The sequence below is a fragment of the Varroa destructor genome, unplaced genomic scaffold, assembly GCF_002443255.2.
Source record: "Varroa destructor unplaced genomic scaffold, Vdes_3.0 BEIS01000003.1, whole genome shotgun sequence".
NCBI lineage: Eukaryota > Metazoa > Arthropoda > Arachnida > Mesostigmata > Varroidae > Varroa > Varroa destructor.
Genome location: NW_019211456.1, coordinates 42,593,328 through 42,605,617, shown reverse-complemented (window position 1 = coordinate 42,605,617; position 12,290 = coordinate 42,593,328). Strand labels below are relative to the sequence as shown.

General features: G+C 40.8%; 1 protein-coding gene across 8 annotated transcripts in view; it reads right to left on the bottom strand.

The window, feature by feature from the left end:
• Positions 1-12,290, bottom strand: part of Lrrk (Leucine-rich repeat kinase) — a 56,746-nt gene that overhangs the window by 32,351 nt on the left and 12,105 nt on the right. For 7 of the 8 annotated variants that reach the window (XR_015322800.1, XR_015322799.1, XM_022796409.2 and 4 more), the window contains 8 exons: positions 11,725-11,745; positions 10,440-11,391; positions 9,202-9,607; positions 7,112-8,899; positions 6,593-6,852; positions 5,935-6,191; positions 632-748; positions 256-460 (listed from right to left, as the gene is read on the bottom strand). Coding sequence is in view for 6 of the 8 variants with exons in the window: in XM_022796409.2 (XP_022652144.1) it covers positions 256-460; positions 632-748; positions 5,935-6,191; positions 6,593-6,852; positions 7,112-8,899; positions 9,202-9,607; positions 10,440-11,391; positions 11,725-11,745 (4,006 nt within the window). In the remaining 2 variants the exon portion in view is untranslated. The remainder of the gene's footprint in view (positions 1-255; positions 461-631; positions 749-5,934; positions 6,192-6,592; positions 6,853-7,111; positions 8,900-9,201; positions 9,608-10,439; positions 11,392-11,724; positions 11,746-12,290) is intronic. The other variant, XM_086982295.1, reaches the window with a different exon arrangement.

The window sequence follows — 12,290 nt, the reverse complement described above, 5'->3', positions numbered from 1 at the left end:
ATGGATAACGCGATGTCGCTAATTAATAATTAGCTCTATGTCTACTTAAAATATCTGCCATTTACAAGAAAGACACGAATTTTTGTTGAGCAAATACTAAAAGATTGGTTGGTAATCAGGACTAGTCCCTTCGAAACGACTCATAACGTGCCGCTCGATGCTTAAACGGTTTACAAGGGCATCATAAATTGAACATGTCTGCCCCAAAATGAAACATTACAACCTAGATTATAGCTTTAATATGCTGAACATTACCGATTAGCGGAACGATGCACGGATGGGTCAGTGCCTGGAGAACAAGCAGTTCCTGTCGAGCTGTATAATAGGCTTTAGCAGCATACTGCAGAGGATCTCGAACCCACTTTGATGAAGCTGCCTTATAAGCCATACTGTCGCTATGGCGCGCTCCGAAACCAGGGTCAACAGGCTGTAGCATCTTGAGGGCAACATCGGTGTAGCCCTATAAAGAAGCGGAAACCGAAAGATAGGATGCGACAATGTCCTAGGTAGATTTTGGCTAGATTCTCGCAGCGTAAATTAACTAGTTCTATGTAATTGGAAATCGTACTCATCTACATCGGAAATCTGTCGTAAAACTCTCCTGCAAATAAATCATCCGATTCACACTCACTAGTTTTGTTCGCATGGAAGCTCGGAACACGAACCCGAACGCGCCTCTGCCAAGCATCTTACCCCGTTTAATGTCATCGGGGTTTATCAGGTAACGTCCGCTCATATCAATGAATACCTGTAAATTGATCAGAACATAAATTGTGGTTAGTTAACAAGGATATTCAATGGATTGCATATAAATCATTGGCATTAGTAGGTTCTACTGGGAACAGGATTCTGCGCACGGGCTTTATCTTGCGTCCGGTCTGACGTTTCACGTCTTCAGTCCTTTTCACTTTATTTTTCTCCCTGCTCTCATTTTCATTCCTAAAAAATGGTGGTGCTACCGTGACTGCTGCTGAACATTTGCCAGGACCAAACCGATCTAGGTCTGTTTTCTGCAGCCTACCGGCGTAGAGCAAGCAATAGGCATCTCCAAACGAGCTCGTGCTGCTGAAGCATACAAATTCGAACTTGATAACACGCATAGCTGTATAATAGCTACAAGGATCGTGATGAATACAGGAAAGTGACCATACAATCCAGGTACCAATAAATGCATTCACGAAAGCTCGTTTCGGTTCGTGCTTTACCGTTACGGTATCGTCATAAGATACCTTAGAGATTTCGCTCCCTACTACCTATTGAAATTCCTATGTTGAAAAGTATTCCAATAGAATTATGATGATCATTTTAGACACCCAAATTTCTCATTTCAGGTTTTGTCTGTACCGTGTGTGCTATTAGGGAAAATCAGGTGAAAATATTTTTAGTCCGACAGATGTTTTCTTTTTGTACTCGTTATTTAAAATAACTATGTTACGTCTAACGTTACTTTGATGTATGATGCTTCAACAAAATCCACTTCACATCCTCAGATTTACAAGATTAAATAGTTGCAGGTCCGCAGTCGCTCAGAGATCTATCAGGATAGTTCTTCCCTTCGCTGACCATAATCCGCCAGACCCGGGTCTAGTTACTCTGCAGGGTAGTTTATCATACACCCAGTATGTGTGTAGAGGACAAACGTCCGAACGAAGACCGTCCACATCGTAAATTCAATTATTCCTCTGTGTCATAGGCAGCTCAATAACGAACAACAAAGTTCTGGTGAAAAACCCACGTATAATAAGTGTTTCTCTCAGTCCATGCAATCCGCAAAGCTGTGAGCGGAATTTGTTAATTTAAGAAAACAGGATGCTTATACCGTTGCTACAATATGCGTGTCATAAAAATGACATTACGATTATTTACATTAGTACATGTAAATAATTGAAATTTCCCGCACATCATACTAGATGTTTATTGTTAGCATAGAGTAGTATGTCTCTTAAATGGCCACGTTTGCGCTTATATAGGGCTTTTGACCAGCTTTCAGAAAGGTTTTCTGCAATGTCATGTCGTGCCTAATGCTGCAATACGTAATCTGAAAACGTCATCTTGCAAAGGTATACCTTCAGTTTTCAGTACTATGCCATACCCTTTTATATTTATGTCGCGGAACACTGAAGTATCTTGGAAAATCATTACCATATATATATATATATATATATATATATATATATATATATATTACTTTATTTTGCTAATGTATATGTATATTGTTATCCGTCAGAAAATTTAGCGATGGATTTTTGTCCTTACCTTAATCACAAAAACAAGGATTCTATATAAATCTTCTAAATAAATAAAATAAAAGCAAAAGATCCATAATAATAGTTCTATATTCTCATTACTATTATTCATTTACCATCGTACTCAAGGATACCACTTACCATTACAAGGATAATCATTTGTACTATACGGTGGGTTCCTAGTATCCAATACGCCTGTCCCATGGAGACCTTTCTCTTACTAGGCTTATCTTCGCCGCTGGCCATCTATTGAGAGAAGACGATAAGAGCTGTTTCGCTCTATGTCGTGCCCTATTAGATTCGTACCGACTGCGCCACGCGTGAAAGGCTGTGACTCTGAAGCTGGACAAATCGGCCAACTATACCCTTTACTTTGGCGCAAGGTGGCGTGAGGGTAAAGTTCATTTGATTCACATGTAACTTTCATGAGTTGCGTCCGATCACATACGTCGGTCTCTCTCTCGTAATCTCGGCGAAAGATGTAATCTGTGCAGGATACGATAACTCACTGATATTTCTCGACTGCGAAGTGCTAAACAGTAATTTCGCTAGTAGACCAACTAATTCCCTATTGGCATTTCGTAGTACGATAATTATCCTACTTGAATTACCACGATCATTCCTCTAAAAATTGATTCTAATTTCCTTCATCTATAACTTATTTGGGCCTGCCGCAGTCACACGAAAATCGTAATCCAGATAGGTTCTATTAACAAATTGTTGTTTTCTTTTTACACAATATAAGTTAACGGTTAATCTATTCAGTATTTTTTACTTTTAGGTTTGAGGTTCCGCGCCAAAAGATCACGCTACAAATCTCTTGTCCACCGGCTATCACTAAAGTTAAAACGAACAACCAGTGCTAATCGTAAAGTTGACCCAAGATAACTTACATCATGTCATAATTAGAAAGCCTCGTTGAGTATTGCGCACTTTATTAAGTGTCTCTAGCGTTAATAATCTCATAGAGAGCTTACCCCAGATGTCAAGTTCTATGGTAAAGCAGCATTTTTCTCTTTTGAGACGAACCTTCCTTAGACTCTAGTACCGTCTCCTGTTTTTCCGTTCGCCAGCACATGTTTCTAATTGGATGCAAAAGCTAAACATAACCCTCTTTAGACATTGTTTTCCCTGTATAGCAAAATGGCAGTTGCTGTTGTGGTTTCACTAAGATCAAAAAAATGTCAAAGGTTCACCCTATACTAGTAGTCAACCTTGCGCATTGAGGTTTGGTAGTAAATTAGCACATGAATGAGTTCTCGTATGGTCCCCCGTATTCTTGGCTTCCATAAACTACCATCACAGTGTTACCCCCTTTAAGTTGCATCCCTCCACTAGATCAAGGTGGGTCGTTCAATGGCCTGATTCAGTACATATTGATGTACAAAATCGAGAGAAAAGCAAGGAAGAACTGGGTGAAAGGGAACAGGAAGCGTAAGGCCGAAGGGAGGTGACTGCGTTCAATTAGCTACTCGACATATCTAACTATCTTCATGTAGGGTTAACTGGATAGCAAACCTGACTCGGAGAAGATTTACAAGGTGCAGAAAATCTCACATCTGAAAGTTTTTGGAGAAGCGATTCCTGCAGCTACAAACCGGACGATTTGCATCTGTCCAAGGCCTGAATGCAGTAACAAAAGCCGGCCCAGATAGTTTTATCGAAAACTTGGCGTTTGTACAGAATCACATTGAAACATTAAAACAGAAACATCAAAAGTGTTTTAAGGATATGAAGCCTTTTGCTTAATCAAAATATCGATGAAAGCAATGTTTTATCGTTAACTTATTGCTTAATTATTAAATTGCTACTAACGTTGTTACTGCAAATTCCGTTTAAAAAACGTGTCTATAAGCCTCGTCGCTAAAACAAATTTTCTAATATATATCGTAATTATCTTGTTTTCAAATTCACTGGGATTTCTTTCCCATCGTTGTTACTTTCTTTGCACCTGTGGCGGACACTCAGGATATACAGCAGTCTAAACGCTCTGGGAGGGGGCTTCAATCTTTTTACCGGACTAACGAAACTTAAAGTTGTTTTTTCAACTATAACAGCAATTTCGATAATTATGAAACTTGATATTTTTTGAAAAAAAAACTCTAATGTACTCTGCCATGGTCAAGGGTGCATTTGTATTATAAATTTCCGAACAATTGCTTCATCTCACATTGTTTTTAAATAGTGAATAGTTTAAAAGAAGTTAATTCAGATGGATTTAGTATTTACACTTCATTTCCTGTCAAACAACGATTGAATTCTAAGAATAGTTATAAATAAATCTCAACTAACACGCATACACGTATTAGGTTAAGTAAGATTGTATTAAAGTTCTGTACAAGATTAGCTAGTTTTTCTCTCTGAACTGTGAGTGAAACTGTATCTCTTGGTTTAGGGTAAAGGAATAGCATTGCTGGTGGTTCCTTACTGCAAGGCTTCGGTGCATAAAGTGGACGTCCTTAAATTAGTGAAGTATAGAGCAGTTTCCCGCCGGAAGACACGGATACACGTCGGCAACATTGTGCAAAAAGGAATGAGGATATCTGTTTATGCGCCCAGACGCCAAAGATCATATAAGGCTCCAATAGGACAAAACTCAGGCGACCAAGAAATATCTGTGAAAAGTTTCTCATCACTCATCCTTATTCAATGGCAACTGGACTGAACCATATTGTCGTGGGCCGTCATCTAGATTTCATCACACTAATATGGGCTAGTTCGCATATTTTGAGAACGATTGGTTTATATAATCTTTATTTACGCTGTTAGATATTACTCCTTGTTAATAGCTCCCAGTATCATCTGTTAATTAATTAAAGTGAATGCGGCATCGAACGTACGTATAAACAACATTTTTCTATGGAGGGCATTACCTATTGCTTGTGCAGTAGCCTAAATACTGATAAAAACATTCATATAATAAATCGTGCAACTAAACTATACGTCCAACGCAAATGAAGCACACTTGTTATTACTATTATTATTAAGCGTTTTAATGTTTGCCCTTTCTCTTTTAAACAGCGCTAGTTTTCTAGTCTGATTGAGGTAACTAATCGGTTTCATAACTATAAATATTTATAAATGACGTTGAATGTGTCCTTGGTGGTGTGGATTTTTTTGCCCCTTTAATCTGTTGATATAGTTGCCAATGCATAATCCTTTTTTTTCGTAGACTTTTATATTGTATTTAACTAGTAGCAATTGCAGTTTGCATTAGATATCATGATGAATACGTCAGACAACGTAGTCCTTAACACAGAACACTGACCTTTCAGGCACATCACATGTGTGCTATACTCGGAAATGCTACACACTGGCAGTATAACCTATAACTGCGATAGGATGGCACATAATACTAGTAAGCACACAACTTGGCACAAATGATATTCGTCTATTATAGCGTCCACCTCATGCAGATGAACCATGTTAAAGGGTCGACAGTAGCTCAGCATCATCTATAGACTACTCATGCGACTAAGGGGAATCGATATTTTAGCGCGATTATTTTAGAAAGACAATAAACACATTCTGAAATCGTTATCCATATTTCTTGTCCTCAATATTGGCCGTTGTCTTTCCTATCTATCACGCGGTTTTGCTGTAAACTTGTTTGTTCTTAATTTACCCACTGTGTCTATAACTTTTGCTGCCCTTCTCATGCATAGTAACTATGAATTCATTTTCTTACCGCATCCGGTGCGATGTCTGCGAGCATAATCGTGCCATGTTCTTCGCAGCTAATCATTGCTTGGTGTTCGTGGGCCGCAAGAATACACTCCTCCACAGTGAAGCAATGTAGAGTTGGGCGATCACTAGGACCGTTATCGACGCCCCCACAACGTCTGGATTCGTCTTCTTCGCCGGCGGAAGGCTCTCCGTCCTCGACAAACGGTACTGGGGCTGAATGTCGCCGGGGGCTATCCGATGAGCCATTTCCAAATACACCTAGCACAAGGTACATCGAATGGGTAGAATAACGAACTCTGAAGGTGTCGACAAATGATACTGTACAATGCTTAAGCTCTCGGAAATTTGTGTTTGCGGAAAATATTATACTGACCGCACGATCTATATCCACCTATTGTCTGTGATGCGCGATAAATATGAGTTCGAGCAATCTTGTTGAGTACGTTCACATCCTAACTTTGGAGGTTATGGTCAATTGATTGGTCTATAGGTTCAAGCGTACGTTTCTTTAAGCAACTCCTTATACCAGTTTCGCAGCGAAAGACGCATGCGCAGAAGTTAGCGCCGTAACAATTTATTAATGACTCTGTGAACATAGGTGGTCGATAATACGGTTCCACTAGCATACGGTGTCATTGATGCACACAGAGCTCTCTTACCAGAATCTCCACTTTCGCTTTGGTAGTTATGCGGGGGGTTGTTGACAGGCGGCTGTAGATGTCTTGTCGACGGCCGCCAGGTCGCTACTTCATGGGCCTGACGGACACACTGGCTACAGGGAACGAGTCGAGTGACAAGAAAACGTCCTTCCGAAGTGTGTACGAACCGGGTACCGAGTGTCGGATACCAATCTTCAAGTAACGTATCGATTCGCTCGACTGCTAAAGATAGTAGCTGGGTCACCGCCTCATCGCTAGGTCTACGAAGGCATATTTACGAGCAACCATAAGTAATTATCAAACTGACAGTCTTTATGCGCCTATTAATTCAGATCAATTTTCTAGAGCGGAAGATCTCTTATAAATCAGAACGCAGTTATATCTTACTTTTAATTGGTGATCAAACTTCAAGATAAGCAGCTAATATTCGAGGTGTTAACCAGCGAGGAGACTAAATAATAAGTAATTACCACCATGAATGACCGGGTCATCGCAAAGTTAATATACGAAGACACATACCTGAGGATATGTGTTTCGTGCAGCTTGCTTTCTTCTAGTTTTTGTTTTTCCGTAACCTCTACAGCCAATGGAACTTCTAGCTTAATTGAATATCGTGGCAACTTCACATCAAGAATTGTATACGTATTCACGTCAATGGTTTCCCAGTGCTGCTCGCACTTGACCAAAATCTTTGAATCAAAATAGTCTGGGTACGTCGGTAAATGTGAAAGGACCTCGGAGATTCTCAAGATTGTAACGCCTGCATAGTGCAACTCTAGGCCACTTTGCCAGCAAATCCACTCGGCCGATCTCCGAACTTCTGGAGGAAGCGGCGGACAATCTGGCGGTGTCACGTAGTATGACCGCAAAGCTTCCATAATTAAGTCGTCCGCCAGTATACGGGTCATTAACCGTGGCCAAAACCCAGACGGTAAATACGACAGAACTATGACGCGTCGAATCTCTCTGTCGATATCCTGGATCGCATCAGGTTGAGGCGTCCGACGTAAAGGAGTTCCTTGGCTTGGTTCAGACTGCACAGACGTTACACTACCAGCACGCGAGAGGTCATTGCTCGAATTATTTTTCGGCCCACGGGGCACCCACGTTCGGGAACGCGCTGGTACCTTGATGTCTGCCCCGGCGCGCATTTGATCTTCTGTAGGTAAAAGAGATGGTATGAGAAGGTTGCGGCCGTCCCATGTCAGAGCAACTTCGAATTTGTTTAGTAAACTTAAAATGTACGATTCTGGGTCGGCAGGCGCACACGTTGATGCCTTGAACACAATCTTGAGGTCTTCAACGCGCATGATACCCTGGCGAGCAAACGGATTTACCTCGCGAATCGTCACTACGTGGGCGAGCATATCACAGAGCCACTGGGGATCAATAAAATACAGGTCGCGGAGAGTGGCATCCTCGTAATGCAACAGCACACCGCTCTCGTGAAGAAACATTGTGGCCTGGTTAAGCTCGCTCTTATCACGGAATGCCATGTTAAAACGTTTTTTCATCTCCTCACCAACAATCTTCACGTATTCTTCGCTCTTCAACACCGGGTCTTTCCCTTTTGTTCGTCGTTCAACGGCAAGATGGTGGACAATATCCTCTAAAGCTAAATAGCTCGCTGGAATTCTCTGTTCTAAAAGTCGTTCCTTGCTACCAGTACAACGCAGATCGTACGCTGTGTCATAGATGAGTTCTGCTAAACGACGAATATTGTGTTTCGTCTTGCAAGACACCTCAATCGAGTCCAGAATTCGTGGAAGACCACGCTTATCAGCGTCCACAGTCTGCAGAAACCTATCGCGCACCATCTGCTGCAGGTCTTCACTGTACGTCGATGGATATTTTTCTTGCACAAGGTCATGATGGGTAGCTACTATAATCACTGGGGAATTCGGCGCTCTCGCCTGAATATTAACGAGCCACTGATGGAGACTCCTCACACCCCGCTCACCTTCTAACATCGACCAAACGACGAGGTATAATGACCGCTTTGAAAGGAAATACTGATGTGTGGAATAGTACTCTCTCTGGCCGCCAAAATCCCAGGTTCGAAAAAGCACAGGCCCGCGCCCTGGTTTCTTCTCAAACACCCAATCACCAACGTCCACACCCACCGTGGATAGCGAAACGCCTTTTACGTTTTTTAAATTCATATTTTTATTGCCCATCCGCTTCGCCCAGTGCTCGGGTGCCTTTGTTTTTCCAGAACCTTCACCCCGTAAAGCCTCGAGTAAAGATGTCTTGCCAATGCCGTGCGTGCCCACAACCATTAGCTTCATTCGGGCATAAGGTCGAGCACTGCAAAGGATTATTAACACAGTCAAACTAACCAGATGACCTGAGGTGTGCACATGTTATTAAATAAACTGGGTCCAACAAAACGAGAGTATGAATCAAGTACGTTCATTATTTAGGAACCCTACGTAAAGGTATAAAAAGTTGTGTAACAGCCAGAAAACTTCATCAGTCGAGTCTTTTAGCTTATTGATTAATTAAATACTGATCTAGTTTAGTCTAAGGCCCAAGTGATTTTAAATTCTAAATTCAATTACCTTTTATAATAAAAACAGATAATAAAACAATCTCGCAGTGTTACTTACTCTTCTAGGATGGATTTTAAGTAGCCAACAATGTCCATTGTCTTATACTTTCTTGATTCAATCATTGTTCGAAGAGGCTCCTGTAAACTACAGCCTCGTAGATTGAGGTTCCATAGCTTGTTTAGTAAACCCAATTCTGGTGGAAGATGCACAATACCTGAATTCCCGCTTAGATTTAGTACAGAAAGAGTGCCCTGCAGTTCCGCAATCTGAGCTGGTATTGAACTGACAGAATTGTTGGCCATGTCGAGCATAGACAAATTTGGAAATAGAAGCCTTTCGTCGACTTTCTCCACCGAGGCTATTACGACCTGGGTCAAGCGGTTGTTGCCCAATAGAAGGGTCCGCAACGATTCTAAACGATTGTGTGCTCTGTGAATACAGCGATGTTTGTTACCAGGTGCCGCTGCACGAATGTGACACAACCAAACGAACAAAGGAACACAATCCTCAGTTTTCATTTTATTCGAATAAGGCCTTCGCACAAACCAGTTAAATGGCTACAAATCAAACGTGTCTAGCCTATTATATTATAGTAACACACTTAATATATGGCGGGGCAAAAGTCTGCTGACAGTCTGAACATCTTCGGTCAAATCATCATACATATATATATATATATATATATTTGGTGGTTGAATGAGTATTGACGGTTCTTCTAGTTCAATAGCTTCGAATAATATGTTTGCCCAGAATAATATGTATGGGTCGCGTAGGGTTGGCATTAATGGTGAAAGCTGATATTTTTATCAAGACTTAAAGTACTCCTGAGTGAAATTTTTACAGAAAGTCGCTATATTTTACAACTTTATCACGATGAAGGTATAAATACTATTTGGATCCATGCAAATATGCCTGCTGTTAATGGTTAAGATGAGCTATCGGAAGAAATGGCCCAAAAATGGTTCGGTCATTGTCCTTCTATGTGAGGTGAACGATGCTCCTCGGAGTCACCAACCAATTACAAAAAAAAAGTGATGAAATTATCACAAAAGTTGAGCGAGACTGGCACGAGCGAAAGCCAAAATATCACTAGGGAACTAAACATCTACAATAAAAGTTTTAATACGATAGGGTTATGGTTCGCTAGAAAAGTAAAAAAGGTCATTGATCAAAATGGTGTTTATTTAGTTTAGCAAAATATCTCAAAATATAAATATTAATTGCTTCAAGTTGGACTTAAAAACCGACGTTACTTTTTCAATTTCCCAATACATTATCGTCATCAACACACTCACCTGAGTTTTCTTTGTTTGCAACCGAGCAAGGCTCGACATGCGGGCTACCCGGTGCAATAAGCCACTCGCCGATTTGGTTGCAGCTTAAGTCAAGGTGCCGAATCTGGGCAGGATAGCAATTAAGCGGCCCAACATAGATCAGCTTGTTGTACGCCAAGCTCAGCCTAGCCAATTGGGGCGCATTGCACGCCAAAACAGCTGGTACCCATTCAAAAGCGTTGTGCGATAAATTTAGTGATTGCAAAGCTCGGTTTGTAATACTCTCTTCCGGATGACTCTCGACCAACTGGAGTGACTCGCGCCATCTGGTGTGATGCTTCAGCATCTGAGGTTCGCACGGATCCTTTTTCTTTGCGTTTTTACTTTGTAGACCCTGTTCTTCGAACGTCATTACCGGCTCCTGTTGATACCCTGATGCGCCAGGTAAGTCACGGAGTAGATTCATCGACAAATTGAGATCTTTAAGCCGTGGCGCATGCCACATATCGGACGGGACTTGCTGGATCTTATTGTTTGAAATGTCCATCAGCTGCAGCTGCAGAAGTCGAAAGAATACTGTCGGAATCTCTTCAATACGATTGTCCTGAAGGTGTATTTCTTCGATATTGCAGTGCGTTGTAGTGAAGCTTGCCGGCAGTGCTGCGATCTTGTTCTGTGATGCTGTGAGCACTTTCAGGGATGGCATCACCGAGAATACACACTCAGGAAGCTCAATAAGCTCATTCGCCGACACATCGAGCCTCGTAATGGCTCCCAAAGCAGGAACTCGCGATTGCGGACTCAGTTTGAGCTTCATATTGAGTATCACCCCGGCATCGATTAGCCACTGTTCATTGATCCGCGAAAAATGGCAACCCAAACGATGCCAATTTATCATAACTGGCGTATTTGGAATGAGCAAAGCAGCTGTATACGCAGAATCCGACAATGCTTCGAGCGCTTTCTTATTTACCTGACAGAGTAAGCGAAACAACCGACTATGTCTTAGTCATTTTCGTGAGGTGGAAAAAAGGATTATTTGTGGAAATCAGCTACGTATAATAATCATGCATCGTAATGGAGGCACACTAGCGCGCACGACAGATGAATATGACTTGAATTTAACTTGATTAGGATGAATGTAGAACAATTTAAATTATCCTCACGCTTATATAATTTCTTTTTTCGGTAAAAAAAAACAACTTGGACCGAACGTCAACGTCCTTATTAGAAAAGCTCCAATGCAGATAATGATAAGTAAATGTTTTATGTTTGGCTTGCTACTAGATCGGAACGATTAACAAACCTGAATAAATCGAGGATTAATCTAAGGAAGGAGGGTCAAGCAAATAGTTATGTTAGTACTTGCAACATAAAGCACATTTCATTTTTATTTTGCTCATTAACAAGGTCAAAATGAGGCGCGAAATATAAAGATTGAAACAAGTGTGGATTTTTTGATGCTACCTCATACCAAATTAAGTGTCCAAAATAAGTGGTATGCCAAAAAGCAGGTATGCTTATATAATGCTTGTTCAACAACAAGAAACGGGCTTTAACAAGCATTTCCTTAGCTATGAACCTTGTTTTACCTAAACAAGGTTCTCTAAGGCAAGACCAATTCTACCGCATATATTTATCGTTTTTTTTGTTGTATTACAAAATCTCAGTCAATTTTTGCGAAACAGATAAGGTTTAAGCGTTGCAGCGATATGAATCAGATATTTTATATAAGAACATTCGAACTAAGGACAAATTCATCATATTCCTATTTGTTTAAGCAATAAAACAATTTCTTTTTAGAAGAATTATCAATATTTAGTCCAGGCAATGAATAACTTCACTGTATCTTTTGTTAAACTGGCAGTAAAA